General features: G+C 40.8%; 2 protein-coding genes and 1 long non-coding RNA gene across 11 annotated transcripts in view; 1 reads left to right on the top strand and 2 right to left on the bottom strand.

Moving 5' to 3' along the window:
- Window positions 1–5,350, bottom strand: part of FKBP15 (FKBP prolyl isomerase family member 15) — a 55,671-nt gene extending 50,321 nt beyond the window's left edge. For 2 of the 6 annotated variants that reach the window (XM_027105148.1, XM_027105153.1), the window contains exon 1: window positions 5,202–5,349. In XM_027105148.1, coding sequence (XP_026960949.1) covers window positions 5,202–5,254 — 53 coding nt within the window. In that variant the 5' untranslated portion in view covers window positions 5,255–5,349. Of the gene's footprint in view, window positions 1–5,201 lie in introns of all 6 variants that reach the window. The other 4 variants (XM_027105149.1, XM_027105151.1, XM_027105150.1 and 1 more) reach the window with 3 other exon arrangements.
- Window positions 5,351–5,565: 215 nt separating this feature from the next.
- The window catches only part of SLC31A1 (solute carrier family 31 member 1), a 28,401-nt gene continuing 8,868 nt past the window's right edge, over window positions 5,566–25,098 (top strand). The window contains exons 1-2 of one of the 4 annotated variants that reach the window (XM_027105161.1): window positions 5,569–5,692; window positions 13,744–13,839. In XM_027105161.1, the coding sequence (XP_026960962.1) occupies window positions 13,812–13,839 (28 nt within the window). In that variant the 5' untranslated portion in view covers window positions 5,569–5,692; window positions 13,744–13,811. Of the gene's footprint in view, window positions 5,693–9,704; window positions 9,794–13,743; window positions 13,840–25,098 lie in introns of those variants that run through there. The other 3 variants (XM_027105163.1, XM_027105162.1, XM_027105164.1) reach the window with 3 other exon arrangements.
- LOC113619799 (uncharacterized) lies at window positions 8,639–17,045 on the bottom strand. Its single transcript, XR_003432534.1, has 2 exons — window positions 16,713–17,045; window positions 8,639–9,751 (listed from the first exon to the last, which is right to left on the bottom strand). It is a non-coding gene; the product is annotated as an uncharacterized LOC113619799 (long non-coding RNA).

The following is a 25,098-nucleotide window of genomic DNA, read 5'->3' as shown; positions in this document are numbered from 1 at the left end:
TTCAGTAAACTATGGGTATTGGATTTGCTTTTTTAATTTTGCAGGTGCGTTTTATTTTTTTTAATGTAAAGACAAAAGTGCTGCAGGTAAACTAAGTTTCCACAGATGCCCTAAAGGCCAGCCAATTGATGATTGCAAAATCAATCCAAAAGCCAGGTCAACCTAATTATCTTTCAGATTAATTCTATTTTCTATTATTTTTTTAAAATGAACTCTACACAGACTTAGGGGCATAGGTTTTTTGTAAATTATTACACTTTCCACTTCTGAAGTGTTTTCAAATGTACACATCTCCCTAACTATGTTAGCAAGAATGAGATTGCTAACTCTGGACTTTAGTCTCTAAGTTTATAATTCATAGGAAAAGTCATTCCAGCATTAATCACATTTAAAAAATAAATGTTGGACTTTCCTGGTGGCTCAGTGGTTGGGAGTCTGCCTGCCAATGCAGGGGACACGGGTTTGATCCCTGGTCCAGGAAGATCCCACATGCCGCGAAGCAACTGAGCCCGTGTGCCACAACTACTGAGTCTGCGCTCTAGAGGCCGCAAGCCACAACTACTGAAGCCCGCGTGCCGTAGAGCCTGCACCCTGCAACTACTGAGCCCATGCGCCACAACTACTGAAGACCTCACACTCTAGGGCCTGCGTGGTGCAACTACTGAGCCTGCAACTACTGAAGCACACACGCCTAAAGCCTGTGTTCTGTAACAAGAGAAGGCACCACAATGAGAAGCCCGTGCACTGCAACAAAGACTAGTCCCCGCTCGCTGCAATTAGAGAAAGGCTGTGCGCAGCAACAATGACCCAACATAGCCAAAAAATAAAAAAGATTTGTTTAATTTAAAAAATTTAAAAAATGTTAGCCTGTGCATTTAGTTATCAAAGTCTTATCTAACCTTAATTTTATACTCCTTTTCTTTTCTCATTAAAAACAGTAATACAGAACTTCCCTGGTGGTGCAGTGGTTAAGAATCCGTCTGCCAATGCAGTGGACACGGGTTCGAGCCCTGGTCCGGGAAGATCCCACATGCTGCACAGCAACTAAGCCTGTGCACCACAACTATTGAACCTGTGCTCTAGAGCCCGTGAGCCACAACTATGGATCCCGCATGCCACAACCACTGAAACCCGTGAGCCTAGAGCCCATGCTCTGCAACAAGAGAAGCCACCACAATGAGAAGCCCGCACACCGCAACAAAGAGTAGCCCCTGCTCACCACAAATAGAGAAAGCCCACGCGCAGCAACGAAGACCCACGCAGCCAAAAATAAAAAACAAAACAACAAAACAGTAATACATGCATTTATGATTTATCAACGTACTTTAATAAACGGGGACTCTTTCAGTTGTTCAAATACTTCTTTTCCAAACTGTGGTATCAAACATTTACTTCTATAATAATAATAAGGCATACAGGCAGTCTGGTGGAAATCTGCTTGCCTGATTTCAAATCTAGGTTCTTTTACTTTTTAGCCGTTTGACCTTGAGCAACTTTCCTCTCTCTGCCTTAATTTCCCCTTTGCAAAATGAGTATAATATTAGTAAAAACTGCCTCAGAGAGTAGTAGAAAGAAATTAATACAATACTGTATATATAGTACTTAGTACAGTACCTTGCACAGAGTAAGTACACAATATGTTTTATACACGTGTCCACATCCTATTACCTTAAAATGTCGATTCAACTCAGATACCCCTAGAAGGAAGAAACCATGCCTGACCAGTGCACAAACTGACCTGCAACTATAAGCTGATATTAGCATAAATACAAACTACAGGATTGGGAAAAGTCTCAAAGATCACCTAGAGCAACCCCATTATTTAATAGACTGGGGAATGGAGAGTCAAGGATGGTAAGTGACTTGTCCATAAAGTCACACTCCTAACTGGGGACAGAATCAACATCAGAATCTAGGCTTTTCAGTATCTTTTAGATACCGAAAATGCTTTCTGATGATCAGTTCCAGATTTCTTTTTTCTACCTCTACACTGGTGATTTATCATCATTATGCTAATCAGATTTGCCTACATATAACTTTTTTTTTTTTTTTTGCAGCGCCGCGTGGCATGTGGGATCTTGGTTCCCCAACCAGGGATCGAACCCACGCCCCCTGCATTGGAAGCACGGAGTCTTAACCACTGGACCACCAGGGAAGTCCCTGCCTAGATATAACTTTTATATAATCTACAACACCGGTATATACATTCCTGGCCCCTTAAGAATGCTTTTTGATTATCATTATTGGATTGTTTTATTCTACTACTAAACTGGAAGTTTCTTAGGGGCAGGAACTGTTCCTTATTCCTATCTGTATTAGCTGAAGCCACGTACCATACACTTAGTAGGCATTCACATATTTCTTCATTTCAAAGTCTCAACGGAAAGAAAGGGCTAAGACCAAAAAAAAAAAAAAAAACCCACAAACCTTCTGATTACCACTTTACTATTGCTAGGTTAACCATGGACCAAGAGGCCTGGAAATTTGGAACACAGATTATCAATCATCTAGACAGCCATCCTAGGCACTAATACTCTCACTTCTGTTAGGCTTGACTATCTTAAGTGGAATCAAGTAAGTCACACATTTAAGTCAAGATACTTAAAAAATAATAATCAAGTAATATTTACAGTAAATTACAGTTGTACAAGAGGAACTGAAAAGCAGCCGCAGTACTCACTGTCATATGTTTTACTTCCTTAGAGAAAACTGACAAAGGAATAGCTGAATCAGGGAATGTTGGTGAAACTTTCTGTATTCTCAAACTTGATTTAGTTTTTCTGGTTATTACGGGGAACAAAAATAAGTCACCTGTATAACTTCGTTTACTAAGCCTTTTATCATTCAATTAGCTGTTGTCTGTGTTTAGGAGTACAGTCTCCTGCCTAGAACTAGTTTCTCAGGTCCTTAAGGAGCCTGCACAGGAAATCAGCATAGCTGAGCCACCAAGAACTTATCTCAGGCCAGGAACGTGGAGAAGAGCACATGACTGACGTTATCTACCCAGGAATTTTCAGTCAGCAGTGTACTGCTTGTTGCATCAAAGCTGGAAGCCCTAAACTCTACTCAATATTCTTTAATAACCTATATGGAAAAAGAATCTGAAAAAGAATGGATATATATATGTATAACTGAAATACTTTGCTGTACACCTGAAACTAACACAACATTGTAAATCAACTATACTCCAGTATAAAATAAAAATTAAATTAAAAATAAAGTTGGGAGCTGTAACATTCATTTACAGACTTCCCTCAAAGACTTTCACTTAGTGAAGAATGTGAATTTAAAGTGTATATTGTGGGCTTCCCTGATGGCGCAGTGGTTAAGAATCCGCCTCCCAACGCAAGGGACATGGGTTCGAGCCCTGATCCGGGAAGATCTTACATGCCACGGAGCAACTAAGCCTGTGTGCCACAACTACTGAGCCTGTGCTCTAGAGCCCGCAAGCCACAACTACTGAGCAAGGCCGCGCTCCGCAACAAGAGGAGCCCCGCTCGCGCAACTACAGAAAGCCCGCGCACAGCAACGAAGACCCAACACAGCCAAAAATAAGTAAATAAATAAATTTACTAAAAATAAATAAAGTATATCTTGTAAACTTTCAAAAGTCACAGCCATTTACAAAACAAGTTTGTCTGAAAAAACATTAATTCAAATGGCTGACTACACAGTCAACAGCAACAGGCTGGATGTGTGGAAACAGTGAATGTTTTGGGTGGAGTAGGGAAAAAAGGAACCAAAGCACTGCTTAACTCTAAAATAATTGAGCAACTGGAAAGAACTCAAGGGGGAACTAAGTGGATGTAGGACATCCAAAGCGAGGGTAGGGGTGGAACAGGGCAGTGAGAGTGAAAAGAGGACTCAGGATGGCTAATGTAGAGCTGATCACAGTGTAAGTCAAAAGATCCTATTTAAGACCAAAAGACAGCCAGTGTCATTTTAGGTCAATCATGTACTGGAATCTCCATCAGGACTAGGAGCAACCTGAGACCAGAGAGAACAGCTTAATCATTTTTGTAACCTCTAAATATTTCGTAGAATGAGGAGTATATATTGGTGTATTCATCATTCTTCGGTACATTTTTTTTTTTTTTTTTTTTTTTTTTTGCGGTACGCGGGCCTCTCACTGCTGTGGCCTCTCCCGTTGCAGAGCACAGGCTCCGGACGCGCAGGCTCAGCGGCCATGGCTCACGGGCCCAGCCGCTCCGCGGCACGTGGGATCTTCCCAGACCGGGGCACGAACCCGTGTCCCCTGCATCGGCAGGCGGACTCTCAACCACTGCGCCACCAGGGAAGCCCTTCGGTACATTCTTAAATTGGTTAAACAGATGTTCAAAGAAAGACTCTGCAAGGATCAGAACTTGGCAGCTCACAAGTTTGAAGGGAGTCAAGCTGTCTACCAACACAACATTGATTAGTGGAAGAGAGAAAACCCTGCCTCTTGAAGACCTGTACCCCAGGCTAGTTTATATAGTGACTGGGGACAGGGGACAGCAACTGCAGTTTCTTACATTGGCTTTAGGCTTTACAGTGCAATTTCACAGTCATTATTCACTCAGTAGGCACCTCCTGAGCACTCACTATGTGCCACGGTGAACCGTGCCGAGAGCAGAACAGTATGAACAACGTAAACAGTTCTCGTCCTGTCAGGGCTCAAAATCTAGTAGGTTCTGTGTACAAAGATAAAGGTAAGCACACCTAGTTGTGAGAATAAGTAAGAGAAAGCAATTTATTCTCCCTTGGGGCCGTGGGAGAAAGGAAAGCACCAAAAAGTGACATCCGAGCTAGGCCTTGAAGGATGCTGAAGCTGACCCACCAGCGCCAATTCTGAAGTGTCACCGCCTTGTCCACGGAAAAGAGAAAGTCTCATATAGGCACCAGCTGACTCATAAAAACTCTGAGACAGGTATTTTCATCAATAATCACCCCCATTTCACAGAAGGAGAAACTGTGACCCAGAAAGCAAAAGTCGAACCCCAGGGTCCTACTGCGCGTCAGGGGAGATGCCAGGTCCAGAATCCAGGTGGACAGACGCAGCACAACTTCGAGCTCTGCCTGGATTCTGAGACCTGTGGAGCACTGGAATGTGGCAAGGGTCTGGACCCGGAAGTTGGGAAGAGGTCTAAGAAAGCGGTCCCTCCAACCGTATGGCCAGGCTCTCTCAGCCACGCCCTCTGCTCCACGCATGTGTCACTCACCCGCCGCTAGGCGAGAGGAAGTCGGTGTCTTCTTCGTCGCCCGCACCGAACATCGCGCAGCCTTTCGCCCCGCTTCAGGGAAGAAGTCGGAGGGTTTCCAGAGCCTTTCACCGCCGACGTCGTAAAACGCCGCCGCGCCGTGCTGTTTTCCGGCAGGACGAACTCTCGCACTGTGACTCGGCCAGGAGGAGTCTAGGTTCTGGAGAAGGTGGAGCAAAGGCAAATGAGAGGACCTGGAGGGGGAGGCACGCCGCGTGACGAAAGGCTTCTCCGGCCCTTAGAGGCGGTGAGACGCACAGGCGCTCCGAAACCCTGCGCGGCGATTGGCCAGAGAGGCAGGGGGCGGGGTAGGGGCGGGAATCGGCGCTTCGGTGGCGGTCTTGGACACGTCGAGAGGGTCACAAGTGGAGGGGGCTCCTGAAGAGTCCTGGGAGTGTGACAGAATAAGGTTCTGAGAGGGAGGCGCCGGTGGCTGGACTCGATCTGGGAAGGTAAGGCCTCTCCCGCCCCTCTCGCAACCCTGGCACGAGCACAGTTCTTTCCCCTCCGAGACGAGGACCTCCACGCCATTCTTCTCAGCTCGGCGAAAGGAAAAAGGGCCCGGAACTGGAGGTCTGGAGACCCGAGCTTTCGGCCCGGCCCCCGTAGTGACATAACCGGAGTAACCTTGGGGCAAGGTATTCCGTGCCTCAGTTTCCCCGTCTGTAAAACCAGCCTGATCCCTCTGCCGCTTGTCCCCTGTGGCCGCCCTCGCTATTTATTCAACGGGCTGTTTGTCCAGTGCTTCCGTGTGCCGACTGGTCAAGAAGCTTTAAGACCTCAGAGGTCATCGAATTCAATCCCAGTCTCCTCCTAATCCCAGATTTTACAGGTAGGGAAAGAGAGGAACTAAGCACTTGGATGACTAGTCCGAGGTCACACAGAGTAAAGGGCAGACTGGGGCTGGATCCCTAGTCTCTTGATTCGGGAATTAGCGGGCTGCCGGGTCAACAAGAACCTTACCAGTCCTTAAGTACTGTATTCTCTCACAGAGTGGTTATTGCTCCACTGTGGCATACATCTGGAGAGAAGTCCCCTCCCTAGAGTCCACCTATGCAGGTGATGAGCAGGAGAGCTGGAATGTTCTGGGGGTGGGTGATGGAAAAGAGGAAACTTCAGAAGCTGAAAACCCCCAGCACCAACCTTGGCCTGGGTTTTGCTTAGTCTTCTTGCCACAGACCTAAGACAACATCAATTGCTGTCGACTTCTCTGCCTCCGGTTTCCACCCTTTCTGAATCTCATATAAGAATTTCTTTGGTTAACGTAGGGTCATTCTTGGAACAATCTCGGGGTAGGCCTGGCTTAGCGGAAGTGTGGATAAGCAGATCATGTCCCACTGTAGCTTCTGTTTCCATAGATCTCAGGAGAGCTTTCACTCTGGGCTTCTCCTCACAATCAGATTAGTACAACAGGTGTCCCTTACCTGAATGTTTTAATCTGTTAGCATGAAATCAAAGTGAAGTGGTTGGTAGCTCCTTCCCAGAGATTTTATACCTCTTGGCACTTGCCTTGTTCTGCTTCTTATTATAGTTTGTGTGCTTCTACTAAATTGTAAGCTCCTCAAGGACGATAACAGTTTTATTCATCTTGGTGTCTCCTGTGTCACAGAGCACTATGCCTTCTTGCCCGTAATGGGTCCTCATTAATTCTTTGTTAGACCAAGTAGTGGAATTCATCCTTGTTTCCTTATTCCTTAATTTATTCTCTTAGGATATTTTTTTCCGTGTGACCCAGAGAGCCCAGCAATGGCTCTTGCCTTTTATAGGTAGCTTCCAGAAAGATAAAAATGCTGTACTAGCTGTGAACTGTCTGGGTTGCTTAGTCTCTTGTGTCAATTGAAGATGATTTTCCTATTGTTTAAAGCTCTAGGGGAGGGGAAAGAGAAATAGGATAGCTAAAAATATTATATGTAGGTCTAATTTTTGTTAGTAAAGTATTCCTCTGTTAAACTGAAGGATAGGGCTGTTGTCTGCTTCCTGTGTTTATTTTACAGATTAAGATGGTTAAAGCAGTGAAGGCTGACAATGTTAAAGCAATGATGCAACTGGAATCCAAGCACTGGAACTGGAACCCTTTGTGGTAGCTCTCTGTTAAATGTGAGCTTGGCTACTCTCAGGAAAAAAAAAAAAAAAAGAATAAGCTGCATAAGTAACAGCTCTTTCTTACCCCTCTCCCCAGTACTGGTCATTGTCATTCCAGCACCACAACATCTGAACAGTGCTTTTAAAAAATGCTGAAGGGGGGAAAAGAATGCTACATGGGATCATTGAGCCCTTATTTTGCATTCTTGAGTTGGGAGTGTTTTTATCCAGGGTGTTTAAGTCACCTTTCTAGATAGGCTGGAATCCTAAAATCTGGATCAGCCTTTTTGGTGATGGAAACACCACAAATATGGGTGCCCAGATTGCCACTGTGGGACACAGCTGCTGGTTCTGATTGGCAGTATGAGGAAGGGGAAGATAGTGCTGAGGCTTCCTCAGTCTTCCAGGCTTTGAACTGCAGGATTGAGTGTACCTAAAAAGCCACTGTCTTCCTGAAGTAGAATATTGGACTAGGAATCAGGAAACCTGAATGCCTGTCCCAGCCCTTCTAACTCACTCAGAGCTTGGGCCAGGCTCCCTAGACACTCCCAGATATCTATCAAATAGTACTGCTGGGAGGTAAATAGGCACAACCCTGTCTCAAGTTTGAATAAAGCATTTTTGTTTTTTTGTTTTGCTTAAGTAAACAGCTTTTAGATGTGTTTATAAAATGTATTGACCCCCTGAAGAGTAACCAGAAAGCATCAATTTTAACAGTTCCTTTAGAATTATCAGCAATTTTGCTACACATTAGATGACAATTTTTATATACAGGTACACCTATATTAATCTGTTCTGGTGGATGCGTTTTAAAATTAATAGTTTAAAATTATAACCAAGTTAGATCTTAGGTGTGGTGTTAGCGATATGAATTGAACGTAGGTTTGGGGGGGTATAGTGTTCTTTCTGTTCAGTCACTGAAACAGAAGAATGTCAGAACACAATTCAAGAAACATCACCTGAAACCTGCTATGTATACACGCTGTGCTGGGTGTTGCCTGGGATGAGAAAATGAGTAAGTCATTGTTCCTGTCCTCAAAGTGCTTATACTTGAATAATGACGATAATTGAAGTATGCAAATAGCCATAATAGAAGATATAGCAAAGTAAGTCTCATAAGTAGAAATGAATGATTGTAGGATAGCAAAGGAAGAAGAGATCAAATCTACATAGTTTGGAGGAAGGTGTGGGTTAGAAAATGGGCTTTGAAGGTGAGTGGGATTCCAAGTGGAAGTAAGGAAGTAAGGCTTTCCAGGTTGAAGGGAAAAGTTAACTGAAAAAAAGTAAGTCAAAGCAGGGAATCATACAGATATTAGTTACCTGTAGATCTTAAACATTTTATTTTAACTTAAAACTTAAAACATCTTTTTGCCATTCTTTTGACATAAGCCTCTTCTTGGAGTGTGGGTCTCAGGGATCTCCAAACTACAGTGTGAGGGCTAAATCTTGTCCTAGCCTGCTGCCTATTTCTGTAAATAAAGTTTTATTGGAACACAGCCTTGCTCACTTGTTTATGTATTATCTGTGGCTACTTTCACATACAAGGTCGAGTGGAGCATAGTTATGTGTATCTTTATCTAGTCTTTCCTAAGCTTTCAACTTGTATAGCATAGTAGTTAAAGCTCTGGAGCCAAATTGTTTTGCCAATTTTGAGTTGTATAGGCTTTGGGCATGTTGTTCAGTCTCCTCCTTTGTGAAATAGGGACAATAATAGTATCTAGTTCCCAAGGTTCTTATGAAGATTATATGAGTTAATTCACATAAAACACTTAGAACAGTGCCTGGCAGGTAGTAAGTACTCAGTTAATATTAGCTGCTGATGTTGTTTTCCTCTTCTCATTTATACTTCATTGCTTTATGTAATACTTTATTAAGTTATATATTTAGAATAATAAACACAATTGGCATAAATTGTTTTCTGAATAAACACAACTGATACCCTCAATAAGCACATAATTTCACTGAGAGGGAGAGCAGAAGTGTTGCTCCCATGATACTGGAGAATAGCCTAGCTAATGTGTGATCAGTTAAACTGGTTAAGAGAGTTCTGTGCAATAGTTTGCTAATAGTTTACTGTTATCTTAAACAGTATACATAGGGAAATAGTGGATTAAAGTTGAAAAGGAGACCAGGGCCATATTTGTCAAATACCTTGAAGGCCAAGCTAACAAGTTTGTACTTAGCCCAGTAGGAAATAGAATTTTTTATTTTAAGTGACCTCAGTCCAGTTTTCCTTTTGATTATAATCTCAATTTTGAATTGAGAAAAATAAATGTTCTAGACTGAATGTGAATAAAATTAAATGACTTCTCTAAAGGTAACAATTTATACCATACTCTTAAGAGTCTCTGATTCTTAAGTCCGTTCCTCTCCTTGTTCCAGTTTGCCTCTGCTGTTGATTCTTCTTTTTGCCTTCCTCACCAGACATGCTGCAAAAGACAAAAAAGATGACATAGTTATCACTGAAAAAAGTAAGTGTTTACAGAGACAGAATGACTTCAACTAGTGGAAGATGTCAGATAAGTCAATAACCAGGCAGCACCCAGATAACTCTGCCATTTAAAGTTGGCAAGCCAGGCATGGTTGGGGAAAAGGGAGGGAAGAGAGAGGGCATGTTGCTGATTGATGCCTGCACTCCCACATGCAGCTTTTAGCATAAAAAAGCTATTAAAAAAATCAAAAGTTTTCTATAGTTTGTGACTAAGTATGAGAAGTCAGCAAGGGTCTGATACTTAATCCATTAAAGTGAGCAGTTTATGCCAAAAGAAATCTTAGAGTAGGCACTGGGAAGGAAATGCTTTTGAAGTTCCATTGCTTTGAGTAATATCATTTCATGATTTAGGTAACATCCCCAAGCAGTGGGGGGGGCCATCCTTAGGAATACAAAGCCCTGCAGAGAAGGAAAGGGTTGAGAAGGGTCCACCCTACCTCTTTTCCTTTGCACAAAGGCCCTAGGCTTTTGTATACAACCTGCTTTTGTAGGCTGAGGACATTGTGCAATACAGCATAATGACATAGAAACCTGCATTACAAAAGTAAATAAGAGAAATGATTTGGGGGGAACACATAAAGAGCAAAACTTTAGCAACCAGTAAAACGTTAGCGGGACCTTTTTTAGCCAGTTTGAGTCTTTCCCTAAATAGGTAGTAGAGTTATTATAGAACTATACAGAGTGTTTGTATAATTTTGAAGCAATTTGGAGCATCTAGAATGTATCCGTTCAGTTTATGAAATGAAAGAAGAGGAATGCTGCTAACTGTACCCGCAGGCACCCATTCCTGTCTCCTACCTTTCCTAATGGCTTTTTATCAGTTCCCACACAACCCTGTGCATAACCTATATCTTAGTTCATCTCATACTGTATTTTAATTATTTGTATGTATCCCTTCTCCATCAGACTGCGCTTCTTGAGGATAGGGTTTCATCATAGTACCTTCACTCAGTAGGTACACAATAAATTTGAATGAATGAACGAACAAATGAATGAATGAATGAATGAAGAGACCTAGTTCCTCGGGTCACACAGATAATAAACCCCTAGAGCCAGATATAGAACCCAGGTCTGCTGATTCCTAGCCCAGTACTTTTCTACCATGCCATGCAGTCTCTATCTGAGGTTTTGAACAACTTTTCTCTCAGAGGGAGGGAGGAGTAAAAAAGGAAAAGGTAAAATGTTTTCTAGTTTCTGCCTCACACCAAATTAATTCCCAGCATTCTCCACAGGCAAACCAACAACACTGTGATATAGACGATTGAAATCCCGTATAATATAACTAAATGGAAGGTTTAGCAAGGGGGACCTTTGTCTGCCTTTGATTATAACAAAGAGGCATTTAAAACAATGCTTTGCCAACCTATACATATCTAACTAGCTAGTGTTCTTTAAATCAGGCTATAAGAGTCTGTGTGTTTTAAGTGACATGAAAGTGAGCCCTATGTGTGACTTGGACATCTAATTTCAGAGATTAATTTTGTCCTCTAATGAGAAAGCAAGCTACCATTAATAATATCTCATATTTACTGTACCTTAGAATTAGGAAGTATTTTGACATATTTTATTTGATCCTCACAACCTGTGAGATTGGCAGGGTGGATATTTTTATATCCATTTTGTAATAAATGAACTAGTACATGTTGAGTTCAGGTGATTTGCTTAATGTCACATAGCTAATGTATGGCAAACTTATGTCTATAGTTCAGAGTCTCTGATGCCTAGTCCAGGGCTGTCTCTACTCTTATCACGCTTTTTATAAAACACTCGGATCTTTACATAAATCATACTTAAGCATTCATGGTTAGCATGGTGGAAATGTGTCAAGACTACAAAAGGATCCAGTAAGAGGGGTATGAAAGGGTGCATCTCGGGATTGCTTTATTCCAGGATGTGGCTTAGCCAACAACAAAAGGTATCAGAGAAGTAGAGTATAGTAACTGGGAGATCCACTCCCCATTGGACTTAGGCCCTTCTATCATTGCATAACTAAAAGACCTTTTCAGTTTGTTTGTTTGACATATCAAATTTGAGTTGTCCTATTCGGACCAGGCAAATAAAAGCTTTTCCAAAGGCCTTTGTGAAGAATGTAGTTGTACACTTGATCTTCTTTGTACAGAAAGGTGAGAGTGGCCAAGAGAAACAGGAGCTTCTATATTATTTGCCACTAAAACAGGATACATAAAGCTCAGAAACCCCTCCTACTTAGCTGCTTCCCAACAAACTATCTGGAGAAATGGGAGGGTTGGGGGAAGTAGCTAGCCTAGTGTTACAGAAGCAACGTACAAGAAGCAGATGTTACAGGTTCAGTTGACTAAAGAGTATATTAGCATCATTATTCAATGACCTAGGCCTCAGTTTCCCCATCTGTAAAATAAAGGAGTTGGACTTGATAATTTAATTTTTTAGTAGGAAATATATTCACATGGTTCACAATTCAAAAGGTACACAGGATGTATAATGAAAAATGTTGTGTCAAATCCAACCTACATCTGACCAGTTGCCTTCCTAGGGATCACAGTGTTACTACCTTCTTATTCCCCCATGCCCAGAGGTAGTATAGGTGTTTACAAATAATATGTATATACTTTTTTCCCTTTCAAAACTTTTTACAAAGGAGAGCATATAGTGCCCCTTCTTTTTTCATCTCATAAGGTACCTTGGAGGTCATTATCAGTATACAAAGAGCTTCCTCATTCTTGTTTATGGCTGCAAAGTAGTCCACGGCACATCTTATAATGTATGTATTTTCATTGCAAGATGGCGCTTTGAGCATATCTCGTTTCCTTCTCAAAATCCTAATGAAATGACTTTAAAAATATAAAAATAAGAAAAAGTATGATATTGTGATTTATAATGAATATATTTTTGGTCTTCATCCCATTTCTGGCTCAGAGCTAACACCCTTGGAATTTCCTAAGTGACTAGAGCTATAAAGATGTCTTTCGTTGATAAGGTAACTTCTCTGAGGATGGGGGCTAGTTGCCTGTGAAGCCAACCAAAGTGACTAGAGGGTTGGAACTTTCAGCCCCTGACTTCCTGGGAGAAGGGAGGGGCTGAAGATTGAGTTTAATCAACAGTGGCCAAATTGAATCAATCATGCCCATGTAATGAAGCCTCCATAAAAACCCAAAAGGACAGGGTTCCGAGAGCTTTGGGTTTGGGGAACGAGAATGCTTCCAAGTGCCACCATGCTGGCCCCAACCTACAAGGACAGAAGCTCCTTTGTTCAGGACTTCACTATATATATCTCTTCATCTGGCTGTTGATTTATCTCCTTTAATATACTTTGTAATAAATCAGTAATCTAGTGGGTAAATGGATTTCCTTAGTTCTGTGAGCCACTCTAGCAAATTTGTAGAACTCAAGGAGAGGGGATTGTGGGAGCCTCTGATTTATAGCCAGCTGATCACAAGCACAGGCTTGCAATTGGCATCTGAAGTGAAGAGCAGCCTTGTAGGACTGGGTCCTAAATCTGTGTAATCTGATGCTATCTCTGAGAAGATAGTGTCAGAATTGAGTTGAATTGTAGGACACCCAGCTGGTGTTGGAGAATTGTTTGGCAGTGGGGAAACCACCCGTAAAAAAAGTATCCTTGGGGCTTCCCTGGTGGCACAGTGGTTGGGAGTCCGCCTGCCTATGCAGGGGATGCGGGTTTGTGCCCCGGTCCGGGAGGATCCCACATGCCGCGGAGCGGCTGGGCCCGTGAGCCATGGCCGCTGAGCCTGCACATCCGGAGCCTGTGCTCCGCAACAGGAGAGGCCACAATGGTGAGAGGCCCGCGTACCGCAAAAAAAAAAAAAAAAAAAAGTATCCTTTATCATTAGAAAACAGAGAGAAAGAAGCCTGAAACTTCGAGACATTTCAAAGAATATAAATGCAGATTGGAATCAAATTGAAACAAATTACTGACCACCTGATTCTTTATAGGTGAAGAACATTCTTCCCTGTGAAGTGAAGGGGATAGAGTTCACTAGCACACTCTGAAAACTCCTAAAATGAGAACAGCAAAGGTTAGAAAGAAAGGTTAGCTATGGAGCAATGGGCGAAGGACAAATCAAAGGATTTGGGGAATTATACCTACGCCAAGTTTAGAAAGAACAGTAGATTAAGAAGTAACGGTAATGACTATGTATCGAGGGCTTACTGTGTTTAGGCACTGTGCTAAGTTGGTGTTTAAATGCACACTGTCACGAGGTAGGTGCTACTGTCATACCTATATTAGAGGAAACTAACTTACCCTCTTAACCACTGTGCTGTTGCCTCAGTGAATTCGTAACAATCCTGTGAGGGAGGCTACTTTTTTTTTTTTTTTTTTTGCGGTACGCGGGCCTCTCACTGCTGTGGCCTCTCCCGTTGCGGAGCACAGGCTCCGGATGCGCAGGTTCAGCAGCCATGGCTCACGGGCCCAGCCGCTCCGCGGCATGTGGGATCGTTCCGGACCGGGGCACGAACCCATGTCCCCTGCGTCGGCAGGCGGACTCTCAACCACAGCGCCACCAGGGAAGCCCGAGAGAGGCTACTTTTATTACCTGATTTTAGAGCTGAGGCCCAGAGATATTAAGTAATTTGCCCAAGGGTCCACAACCAGAAAGTGCAGTTTTACTAGTTAGAGAATAACTTCCTTGCATACTTGGAAAGCCGCCATAAAAAAGAAAGAGAAAATATCTCTTCTGCCCACAGTTTCCTCCTCATGTTTTTTTTTTTTGTTTGTTTTTAGTGACCTATTCAGGATCTCTAACTGAACTCTCATTCTCAGAAATGCAGGAGTTGATGGTTAGGGACAGGCCCTGGAGTGCTCAGCTGGGAACAAATCTTAACTTCATTAATCATGTTGGGAACTATATACAGCATTTTCTTCACACAGAAGGTTTTTTGTTGTCTTATTAGTCAGCAATAAAGTCTGTTTTTCTGATAGTTCAATTCCTGTATTTCACAACTAATCTAGAAAAGTAGAACTGTAGAAGATATATAACTTCCCCTTCATCTGGAACTCAGATTTTATTCACACAGTGGGTGAAAGAAACCTCTCTCAAATCCCAAAGATGAGCCATTTGGTATTAAATTTAGTGTTAGCCCAGAAAGTTCTTTGATTAGTAGGTGGTGGTGTGTGTAAATTCTAAGTGAGACTGGGCAATCTTTGTGCCCTTTTGGAATATCAGAATAAACAAATGTCTTATTTTAGTTCCTGGTTGAATCTTGACTTTCTTTCTTTTCTTTTTTTTTTTTTTAATCTCCCTCTTCTTAAACATACAGTCGTTAGAGCCTGTATACTATATCTATGTTGTACATCTCTGTAATTCAGAACTTTGGTTCTCAAATTTTAGAGCGCATAAGAATTGCCTATATATCTGGATATATACCTAGAGTCTGAGACCCCATTCCCTGAGAGGAGATTCAGTAGTCTGGAGTGGGGTCCGTAATTTTCATTTTTAGCCAAACATCTCAAACAATTCTGATTCAGGCAGTCCTTGGACCATACTTTGAGAAACCCTTGAGTTAGGAGGGAAGCAATTATCATTTATTATTTACTATGTATGTTATTAATGTGCCAGTCGTTTTCATATATATTTTTACATTTGATGTTCAAAAAAATTGTGAGATTTTATTAACCCAGGTTTCTGTGTATGTATTATCCCCACAAAGTTTTAGTAACTTGTTCTGAACTCCAAAGATGGCATGGCATTATGATACTCAGCAGTGACTCCAAGAACCAGGAGGGCTGTTGCCCTTAGTATTTCTGCTTTAGGTATTTCTCAGAAGAGATGATTGTATAAGATTGGTGAATTGGAATATATTAGAAAGTGATAGGAACAGTCTGTTAAGTTAAAGCCACTGAAATATTGGAATGTCTAAAGCATATCATCTAATATTCAGAATGTTCCTAGAAAAGACAAGTATGCATTTGTTCTTCTTTGAAACGATATTATACACACCTAAACTTTTTAATTGAAATAGGCCCTAAAGATGAGTTATTCTATTTCTTCACTAAGGAAATTGTGACCATAAAGATTAAATTGCTTAGTGTAATGGAAACACCCGGGCTAGAACCCGGGTCTTATTTTCTTTCGAGTTGTAATAATTATAAAGGTTAAGGTAGGCTACAACCCATACGTTGCCTGAGAATTACTCAGAAGACTATTGAATCAACGGTTGAGAGTGATGACTCTTTGTGACATTCACCATTTGAAAGTTCACACAGAGGCATAATAATTAAATGTGTTCTGGTATTTTAAAGGAGTAGAATAAATGGTGACTTTTTTTAACGGTGACATTTTTATGAGTTATTCTTTAAAAGTTCTGTTTCTGACACTGAAAATATATAGTAGAATGGCATTTGGGGCTTTTGTGAATTTTAATGGAATGCTGAAATGTGGCCTGAAGCTCCGGCTATGTGGAAGTCCATTCTCACTTAGAGCTACAGAGGCAGAGCAGCCAAGAATACTGCAGGTCATAGTTTTAACACAAATTGTAGGCCATAGCATGGTGTAAAGTGTTGCAAGACACAACTACTCTGGAGGTAGATAACAACTAGATTTAGCTCCTCCTGGACAACTTAATGGGGTTTATAGACTTGACAGTGCCCTTGGATAACTTGATCTTTGTTTACCCCAAATGTAGGGAATATTCACTTGTGCCTCCCAATAGAAATAGGTCTACATTTCTTTCTAAGTTCCCTAAAAACTATAACTGTTTCCTTATCTCAATTTTTCAGAATTGCCCCCATAAAGTAAAATAGCTACCTTTGTGTTAAGAGACAGGGACGCAAGTAGTTGGGTAGAAGTACAATGATACAAGTAATAGGTCACCGGACTTGAGGTCAGAATCTGGATTCTAATTGCAGACTGCCTCGAGACTGACTGACACGTGACCTTGGCTAGTCAGTTAACCTCATGTACCTCAGTTTTCCAGCTGTAAAATAAGTAGCCATTCTTGTTTAATCCAGGCCTGTCCTTCATGTGGAGTTAGGTCTAGAAACACACTACATTGTGGTAGCTCAGCAGAAAAACCTGAGAACATGCCAGAAGAGAAAATGAAGTTACTATTGGGCCCAGACTTAAAATCATTCAATCAACAAATATTTATTGAATACAAACGTAAAAGGTGTATTAGATTGCACATAGCCTAACGTAGGCCTTAGAATGCATTCCATAAACAAGATGTGAGTAGTTTTCTTCAGCCTTGTTTTTGAGCACTCATAGAACATAATAATAACAGTAACTCACAGAGTAATAATAATGCTTTTATGTATGTTATATGGTCTTTTTTTCTCTCTCAGTATTTCTTGCCATTCATTATCTTATTTGAATCATACAATAACCCTAAAGGAGAACAAGACAGATGTTATCTCATTCCCCTGAGTTTCGGATGAGAGGCTAAAACTCAGAGATCAATAGTGGCTCTCAAAGAAGTAGGGTGATTCTGCCCCCCAGGGGATATTTGGCAAAGTCTGGAGACATTTTGGATTGTCACACATGGGACAGTGCTACTGTCATTCAGTGAGTAAAGGCTAGGGATACTTACTGTTAAACATCCTACAGTGCACAGGACAGCTCATACAGCAAAGAGTTATTCAGCCCCAAATGTCAATAAGGCTAAAATTGAGAAACTGACATTGGTGTTTTATCCAAAAGAATACAAAGTGACAGAGTTGGATGAACCAGAATCCAGATCTTGGACTCAGTCTAGTATATTCTCCACTGCCCTTAGCATTAAAAACTGCAGTCACATAAATTCTGGACTTATTGCCAATGTTTCGTGGAGGTGTGAGTGAAAAGTGGGGTTTGTCATATATCACTGTTAAAGGTTTCCATGTATAGTACAGATTGTATAATCCAATAAAAATCTACTAAACACTTGCTGTGTATCTTACAGTCTGCTGTCCATGTCCCACAGGGAACTTAGTCTACCTTCGTCATATTTTTTAACTTATTGAGCAACTACCAAATTTGAGTAATTTACCCAAATGGTATTGAAATCTGGATATGGCCCCTTTAGCAGCCTCTATGCATAGTACCTACTGCCAACCTAAAGACTCATGGGACTTTTATAGGAAATGTCACCAAGATACTCAGAGAGAAATTAGCAGAGCCAGGATTTGGATCTTATCTGACTCCAAACTCATGCTCTTAACAATATTCAGTAAGCTTAACTCTCTCCTACAAAAGGTGATGTGTGACTTTAGAAGCTTTTACAACCCAGGACAGTCCTTGTAGAATATCCTTCAGTTTTGCCCTTCAAACCATTAAATAACCCAGAAATTAGAAGGTTCTTCTAATCCTTCTAAAGTTTTAACAGATGTCTTTCTGGATTCTGGCAAATTAAAGGATTATGGCCCATGGCTCTGTAGGGGATTTTTTTTTTTTTCCATCTGTGAATGCCTCACAGAAAACTTGAGCAGGAAATATTATTAGGGAAGAACAAATAAAAGCCAGTTATTCTACACATCAAAGTATTCTGTTAAAATATAAATCTGGCTACATCACTCCCCTGCTCATTACGCCTAAATATCTTCCACTTGCCCTTGGAATAAAATTTAGTCTCCTTTAAATGACCTATAAGGCCTTCTTCAGTATACCCCTTCTGCCTCTTTCTTCAACTTCATTGGCCTCTCTTCTCACTCAGTGTGTTCTATTCATACTGACCTTGAATGGCTTTGATTCTTTTCTTGCCTCAAGGGTGCTATTCTCTGCTCTTCTACCCAACTCCAGTAATTTATCAGTCTGTTTAAATGTTGCCTCCTTAGAGAGGGCTTCTCTCTTCTCTCTCCACCTAACCGCCTCCATCTAAATTAGTTCTTTTACTGTTATTCTCCTATCACAGTACCATGTTTACTTCCTTCATATTACTTATCAAATTTATAATTATATATACGTATACATATTTATTTTTTTCCATATTTAATGAGGATTCCTCCTCTAGAGTAGGTTCCGCAAAGGCAAGAATCTTGTCTTTTGCAGCTGGCTCCTTGTAAGTAGGTATGAAACCTACATGGGTTTTGTAAGAATTAAATACATTTTGAGTGAGTGAATATTTGTCCAGTGTTCTTCCAGGTGCAGTAAGGAGGTATAAATTAGTTACTTGCCCTCTAAGAACTTGCTGTGTATATGTGGTATTTTTTATCTCGTACTTTAAGAACTGTAAGTCAAATTTTCCATAAGAGAAGATTGCTAGAAAAATTCAGAAAAGAGAGAGAGATTTCTTCTGTCAAGAATTCAAGGAAAACCTCATAGGAGAGGTGGCATTTTAACTCAGCCTTAAAGAATGAACTAGATTGTAAACTCAAAAGAGCAGGGGCCATGTTTTACCTTTATCCTACTTCTGACACATTTTAAGTGCACTGTAAATGTTGAATAAATAATGATAGGATTTGCTCATATTCAGAAAATCGGGGGGGGGGGGGCGGGACTACAGAGAATGACACGGCCAAAAAGGCATACAAGTGTCAAAGTACTAAATTTATTCAGGAAAATTGAGTAAATCAATTTCGGTGGAATATTTGAATGTGAAGAGGATGAGATTGGGATAAGGCTGGAAAGTAAATCTGTAACAGAGACATAAATGCCACGCAGTGAACATAAAATAAGTGTATCAATATGAGAAGTTGGAGGTGAGGATACTTATGTGCCTCTTTGCAGAGAGATTAGTTTCTAGGAGTACAACCTAAAATGCAAATTACAGCTTGAGAAATACATGCAAATGGTATCTGGACACTAGTGTAGGTGGGAGTACTGGTTCTATTATCAACACCATCACCAAAAAATAGCAAAATGCAGGCTCCTATGAACCATCTCCTGTACTTGGCTTGGCTGGAAAGAGAGTGTTTGTTTCCTTATATTTCTGGAAGGGAAACATCCCCAGGGATGTGTTTGTGTTTTTTACGGTTTTTTTCCCTGTAACTGATTTCTAATCTCATAGCGTTGTGGTCAGAAAAGATGCTTGATATGATTTCAATTTTCTTAAATTTACTGAGGCTTGATTTGTGACCCAAGATGTGATCTATCCTGGAGAATGTTCCATGCGCACTTGAGAAGGAAGTGTAATCTGCTGTTTTTGGATGGAATGTCCTATAAATATTAATTAAATCTATCTGGTCTATAGTGTCATTTAAAGCTTGTGTTTCCTTATTAATTTTCTGTTTGGATGATCTGTCCATTGGTGTAAGTGAGGTGTTAAAGTCCCCCACTATTATTGTGTTATTGTTGATTTCCTCTTTTATAGTTGATTTCCTCTTTCCTCTTCCAGTATCCGGAAGCAAAGCCTTTCTTCGTCTTATTCTGATTAGAATCAAATCACAGGTTTGCTTTCTGTCTTTTCTGTGGATAGTTAGAAAGAGATTCTCAGGGCAGCTCCTGAGTTATCGTCTTTTTTTACTAAAATAGGTATTCTTAGCCAAGAACTTCTATGTAAAAGAGCTACTCTCACTAATTTATAGCTGCTCTTTTATTCTTCTAAAAACTTGTCAGTCCATGGAGCATTTCTTATTTGCCTAGATCATTGGCCATTCATAAATGAAGGCCCTTTAAGTTTTAAGTGTAAGTGTTTGAAGTCGTTTTCCCCCTTGTGTCTCTGGAAGTTGGTTACTTTTGATGCATCCCATTAGTCTGATGTATGAGTAATACAGCCACATAGACTCTGCTTATTATTTGAATATGTAGACTGTGCATAGGTTGGTTTCTTTCCACAAAAAGTGCTTTCAAGGAATCCTGCAACTGGTTTATTATCTTTGCTATTGTTACTGCTCTTGCCTGATAAACAGTCATTTGTTCTTATGTTCCCTTAAGGTCATTATTACTGAGACCTTTTCAAGGGCAAGCATGGTAGCCAGGCTTAGATGACAAGATGGCTTTGGCCTAAAATGGCTTCTCTTATATCAAAAAGCTATATCTGGCTCTTTTCTCTGGGGACTCCCTACACTATCTGCTTACAGTAGAGCTCACTTTGGTATATGGTGAAGAAAGAGAAAATAATATTGAAATCTGCAAGTAATCACTAAATTAATTCTCTGCCAGGTCTATCAACATCTTTCTCATCTCAACCCAACCACTGACACAAAGAAAAGCAAGTGAGAATTTGTTGTTGTTGTTGTAGATGATCCCTTGGAATTATCTTTATTATCAACAAAGGCACAAAGTTAGAAGAGAAAATGGTAGCCTTAGTTTTATTGAAGGAGTTTTAAAAGGATAAAATCTAAGTTTTCTTTCTTTCTTTTTTACTTTTTTTGATGGTAGTGGTAGTGATGGTGGTGGGGTTTTGGCAGTTATTCTCCAGAGTTCTGTCTTTATAAACCTGCAGTTGTAGCAAGTGCCCTATCAACTCCTATCACCTGCCACATTTAGTCTGGGGAGAACTCTGTGTGTGTGATTTTTAAGGTCTTTTCCATTTCCTCTTTTCTTATTGGCCTGACTTATCTTCTCACTACCTCTACTGCCTCATTTTACTGAACTGTTTTTAGTACACTGATACGGCAGAACTTTGGGAGTCAAAAGTTTTTGCCAGTTCTGGCTAGAACCTGTGTAAACCTATGATTTACTCAGCCTGATACTTTTTGGAAATGAAACTGGTGTAAGTATCCTTATGATTACTGCACCTCAAGAGGGACACAAGCCAAGGAAAGGCAGCTAAAATATCCAAAGCATGGTGTGGTTATATTCGAACAATTATGACCACTTTTCTGCCAGTCAATTTGGAGTAAGAATATGAGGCCAGGGCCTAGAGGATGAGTGGAACAACATCATAGCCATCAACGGGAAGGGTCTTCCCCATATATATTCATCAAATTGTATTTCCCTTCCCTGGGAACTACTACATTTTTTTCTAAACAACTCCAGTGTATTGGCCTGGAATGCCAAGTTATGGAGAGGCACCTAAGCCCTATTTGTTATTGCATTATATCAAAGTCTCCCCTTTATTCCTGCATCTCCTTTACCACCTCCCTCCCCCAAAGAACAACATAAGTGCAGAATTCATAAAGCCATAGGAGAATTTCAAAGTTCACCTATAGAGGCACTTGAAACAAAGCCAGAGCCATATCTCAGAATATCTGCTGGCCCCATACAGGTCATAAAAAGGCAGGATTAGTCCAGTGAAACTTGATCACATGAACATAGCCCATAAGCATGAGTCCCTGTTTATGGTAGTATATTATCTTTGACCTTGAATTTCCCCTATCTGTGCTTGCCAAAAGCTTGTGTCATCAATCATAAATAATGACTACAGAAAGCAGAAGAGTGACTAGATAGATTTCCCTTTGTTTAATGTTTTTACAAATCAAAAAAGGAACATGACCTAATCATTTTTTTAAAATATTTATTTGGTTCAGCCAGGTCCTAGTTGCGTCAGGCAGGCTCCTTAGTTGCAGCACATGGGCTCCTTAGTTGTGGCTCGCCTGCTCCTTAGCTGTGGCATGCGAACTCTTAGTTGTGGCATGCATGTGGGATCCAGTTCCCTGACCAGGGATCGAACCCGAGCCCCGTGCATCGGGAGCACAGAGTCTTATCCACTGTGTCACCAGGGAAGTCCCGACCCTAATCATTTTAAGAATAAAAACTTTCTGGGCTTCCCTGGTGGCGCAGTGGTTGGGAGTCCGCCTGCTGATGCAGGGGACACGGGTTCGTGCCCCGGTCTGGAAGGATCCCATATGCCGCAGAGCGGCTGGGCCCGTGAGCCATGGCCGCTGAGCCTATTGCTCCGCAACGGGAGAGGCCACAACAGTGAGAGGCCCGCATACCACAAAAAAAAAAAAAAAAAAAAAAAGAATAAAAACTTTCTTCCTTATCATTGAAGTCAGGAAAGACTGGAGGCATTCTCCAAAAGAATTATCTGAGACTCCAGATTACATCTGTCTGAGCTGGAGGAGAGGGCCCATGTGGCAGATGTATGACCACTTCTGTGTAGTCTTTCTGTGGGGTCTAATCTCCATAGTCCCTATGGATTATTGTTTCTTATTCATCATTGTGCAATACCAGGAAAATAAAAGAGAATTTGAAGTTTAGACTAAACCTGTTAGAAGTAAGGTCAGTGCTAAGACTCAGAATGGGTATCAGAATTTAGCCTTCTTGCTAATTCCCTAACTTCTGTCTATAAATTGATATTCATTTTTCTAGAGATGCTAGATTTTGCAAAGAATCTGGCCCTCTAGTTAAGCTTTACAATGCGTGTGTTGGGGGAGAGTGTTGGCAGGAACAGAGGAAACTTCTTTTTCATGATCCTCAGAAGTAGACTGAGAAGGAATTAGACCCTTGAATACAAGGAAGTTTTGAAACCTATTTTTATAAATACTGCACCATACTTACTAAATGGAGGAAAGGGGAAGGCAGAAAGAAGTGCAAGCTATATGGCATTCAATGTAGAATGTGCCATTTCATTTTCCATATCTAATAGTATTCAGGGCAATACAAACAAGTTGGCATATAGCCAACTTCAAGTACCCAGCTGAAGTTAAATGTTCCCTAAAAACTGAATAGTGTAAAGCCTTCCTGAGAAATAAAACTTCTCACCTATTTCGTATGAACAAATTTCCATAGAAACTCATACTTGATTTTTTTCTATAGCCAATTCCTAGACCATTTCTCTTCTGTTTCCTTAAAAATCAAAGAAGTTTTCTATGCTAGAAGAAGGAGCTATTATGAACTATCCACATGTGTCGATAGTCACTTTGTGGTCTCAGGAGACAGGATAGGCAGAAAGGGGCTTGCAAGTGGTCTTGGCTGGCATACTCTGCAGGAGAGAAGCTAACAGAAAACTGACATTTGCCTAGGATTCTGTTATAAGAAATCCATTGTTGGGAATTCTCTGGCAGTCCAATGGTTAGGACTCCTTGCTTCCACTGTAGGGGACCCAGGTTCAATCTCTGGTCAAGGAATAAGATCCCGCAAGCCGCATGGCGTGGCCAAAAAAATAAATAAATAAATAAAGATAAAGGCTTTTTGTTTCTTGTTTTGTTTTGTTTTTTCTGCAGGGCATGCAGGATCTTAGTTTCCTGACCAGGGATCGAACCAGTGCCCCCTGCAGTGGAAGCACGGAATCTTAACCAGTGGACGCCAGGGAAGTCCCCTGATAAAGGGGTTTTTTTTAAGAAAAAAAAAAGAAGAAAGAAATCCATTGTCCATCGGCAATGAAAGGAAATAGATTCTATTCCTGCTCTATTTCCTAGTATATTTCAATGTGAAATGTATCCTACAAGATGACATTTCAAAATAGGTGCATACTTTGAAAGGCATTCTTGAGATTCGGGCATATGAATTACTGGGTCACTGATATGTCTGAAGAGATTTGATTATGGATCTTCACTGAGCAGGTGTCTCTGATTGGTAATGAGGTGCCTGAACAATTAGGAACCTTGGGTCTTCAAAAAAACCTGTTGATGGGAAGACTATAAAAGTTTATCAGGGAAATCAAGGGTACAAATCTTTAGTTTCTGGTGCTGTGTTCTTGCCTTTTTAATTGGCCTTTTGCGTTTCATCTTATGCCCCAAAATGAAAATTATGACTGTTCAGTTTCCCCTTCTAGCTTTTAGACTTGAAGCTCCATGAGGAAAGAGTCTATGTCTGGTTCATCTCTGTATGTCCCTCAGTCTCTTACACCAAAAGGCACTCCACCAATATTCACTGAATAAAAGGTCAGGATTCATGTTGATAACATGAAATGAAATTATCCTTTATGGTTTTCTTATGATATAATCATTTTCTAGACCCTTATTAGAAGAGAACAAAATTTGTGACTTCTACTCTTTATGAGGATGTGCTATCAATTTTCTTGGCAGGCAAAAGTATTTTCATTCTTATTTCACTTTATTTGCTTGGTTCAACATCATAATTTATGATCACTCAGATACCAGTGATCTCTCCATCCTACTATGTTTCTTTATCTGAAAACTGCTGTCCTCTTACCATTTGTTCCATCATTGAAACTTTGTGTGTGCTCTCGCTTGTTGATTATTTGTGTGTGTGTGTGTGTGTGTGTGTGTTTTGCTGTTCGCTATAAAACCTTTGTGGACAAAGATCTTATTGTGTCTCTCTTTGTACCTCCAATCTAGTCCCTTTATGGCAATGGTATTAATAATACCAGCTTGTCCAGCTCCCCAATTATGAAGTAATAAAGTGTCTGGCATGAAAGTTATTTAAATTCAGAGTTGAATTTTGATTATCGGTAACTGATGCTTTGCCTTTTCCTTTGCTGGAAATAAGAACCTATTTTTTTAAATTAATTAATTTATTTATACGTTGGCTGCGTTGGGTCTTTGTTGCTGCGCCCGGGCTTTCTTTTTAGTTGCAGGGAGTGCGG

This window comes from Aethalodelphis obliquidens, unplaced genomic scaffold (genome assembly GCF_003676395.1).
Source record: "Aethalodelphis obliquidens isolate GAN/ISIS:26980383/991018 unplaced genomic scaffold, ASM367639v1 scaffold7, whole genome shotgun sequence".
Classification (NCBI taxonomy): Eukaryota; Metazoa; Chordata; class Mammalia; order Artiodactyla; family Delphinidae; genus Aethalodelphis; species Aethalodelphis obliquidens.
The sequence above is the reverse complement of the archived record's forward strand: the minus strand, read 5'-3'. Positions and strand labels throughout refer to the sequence as shown.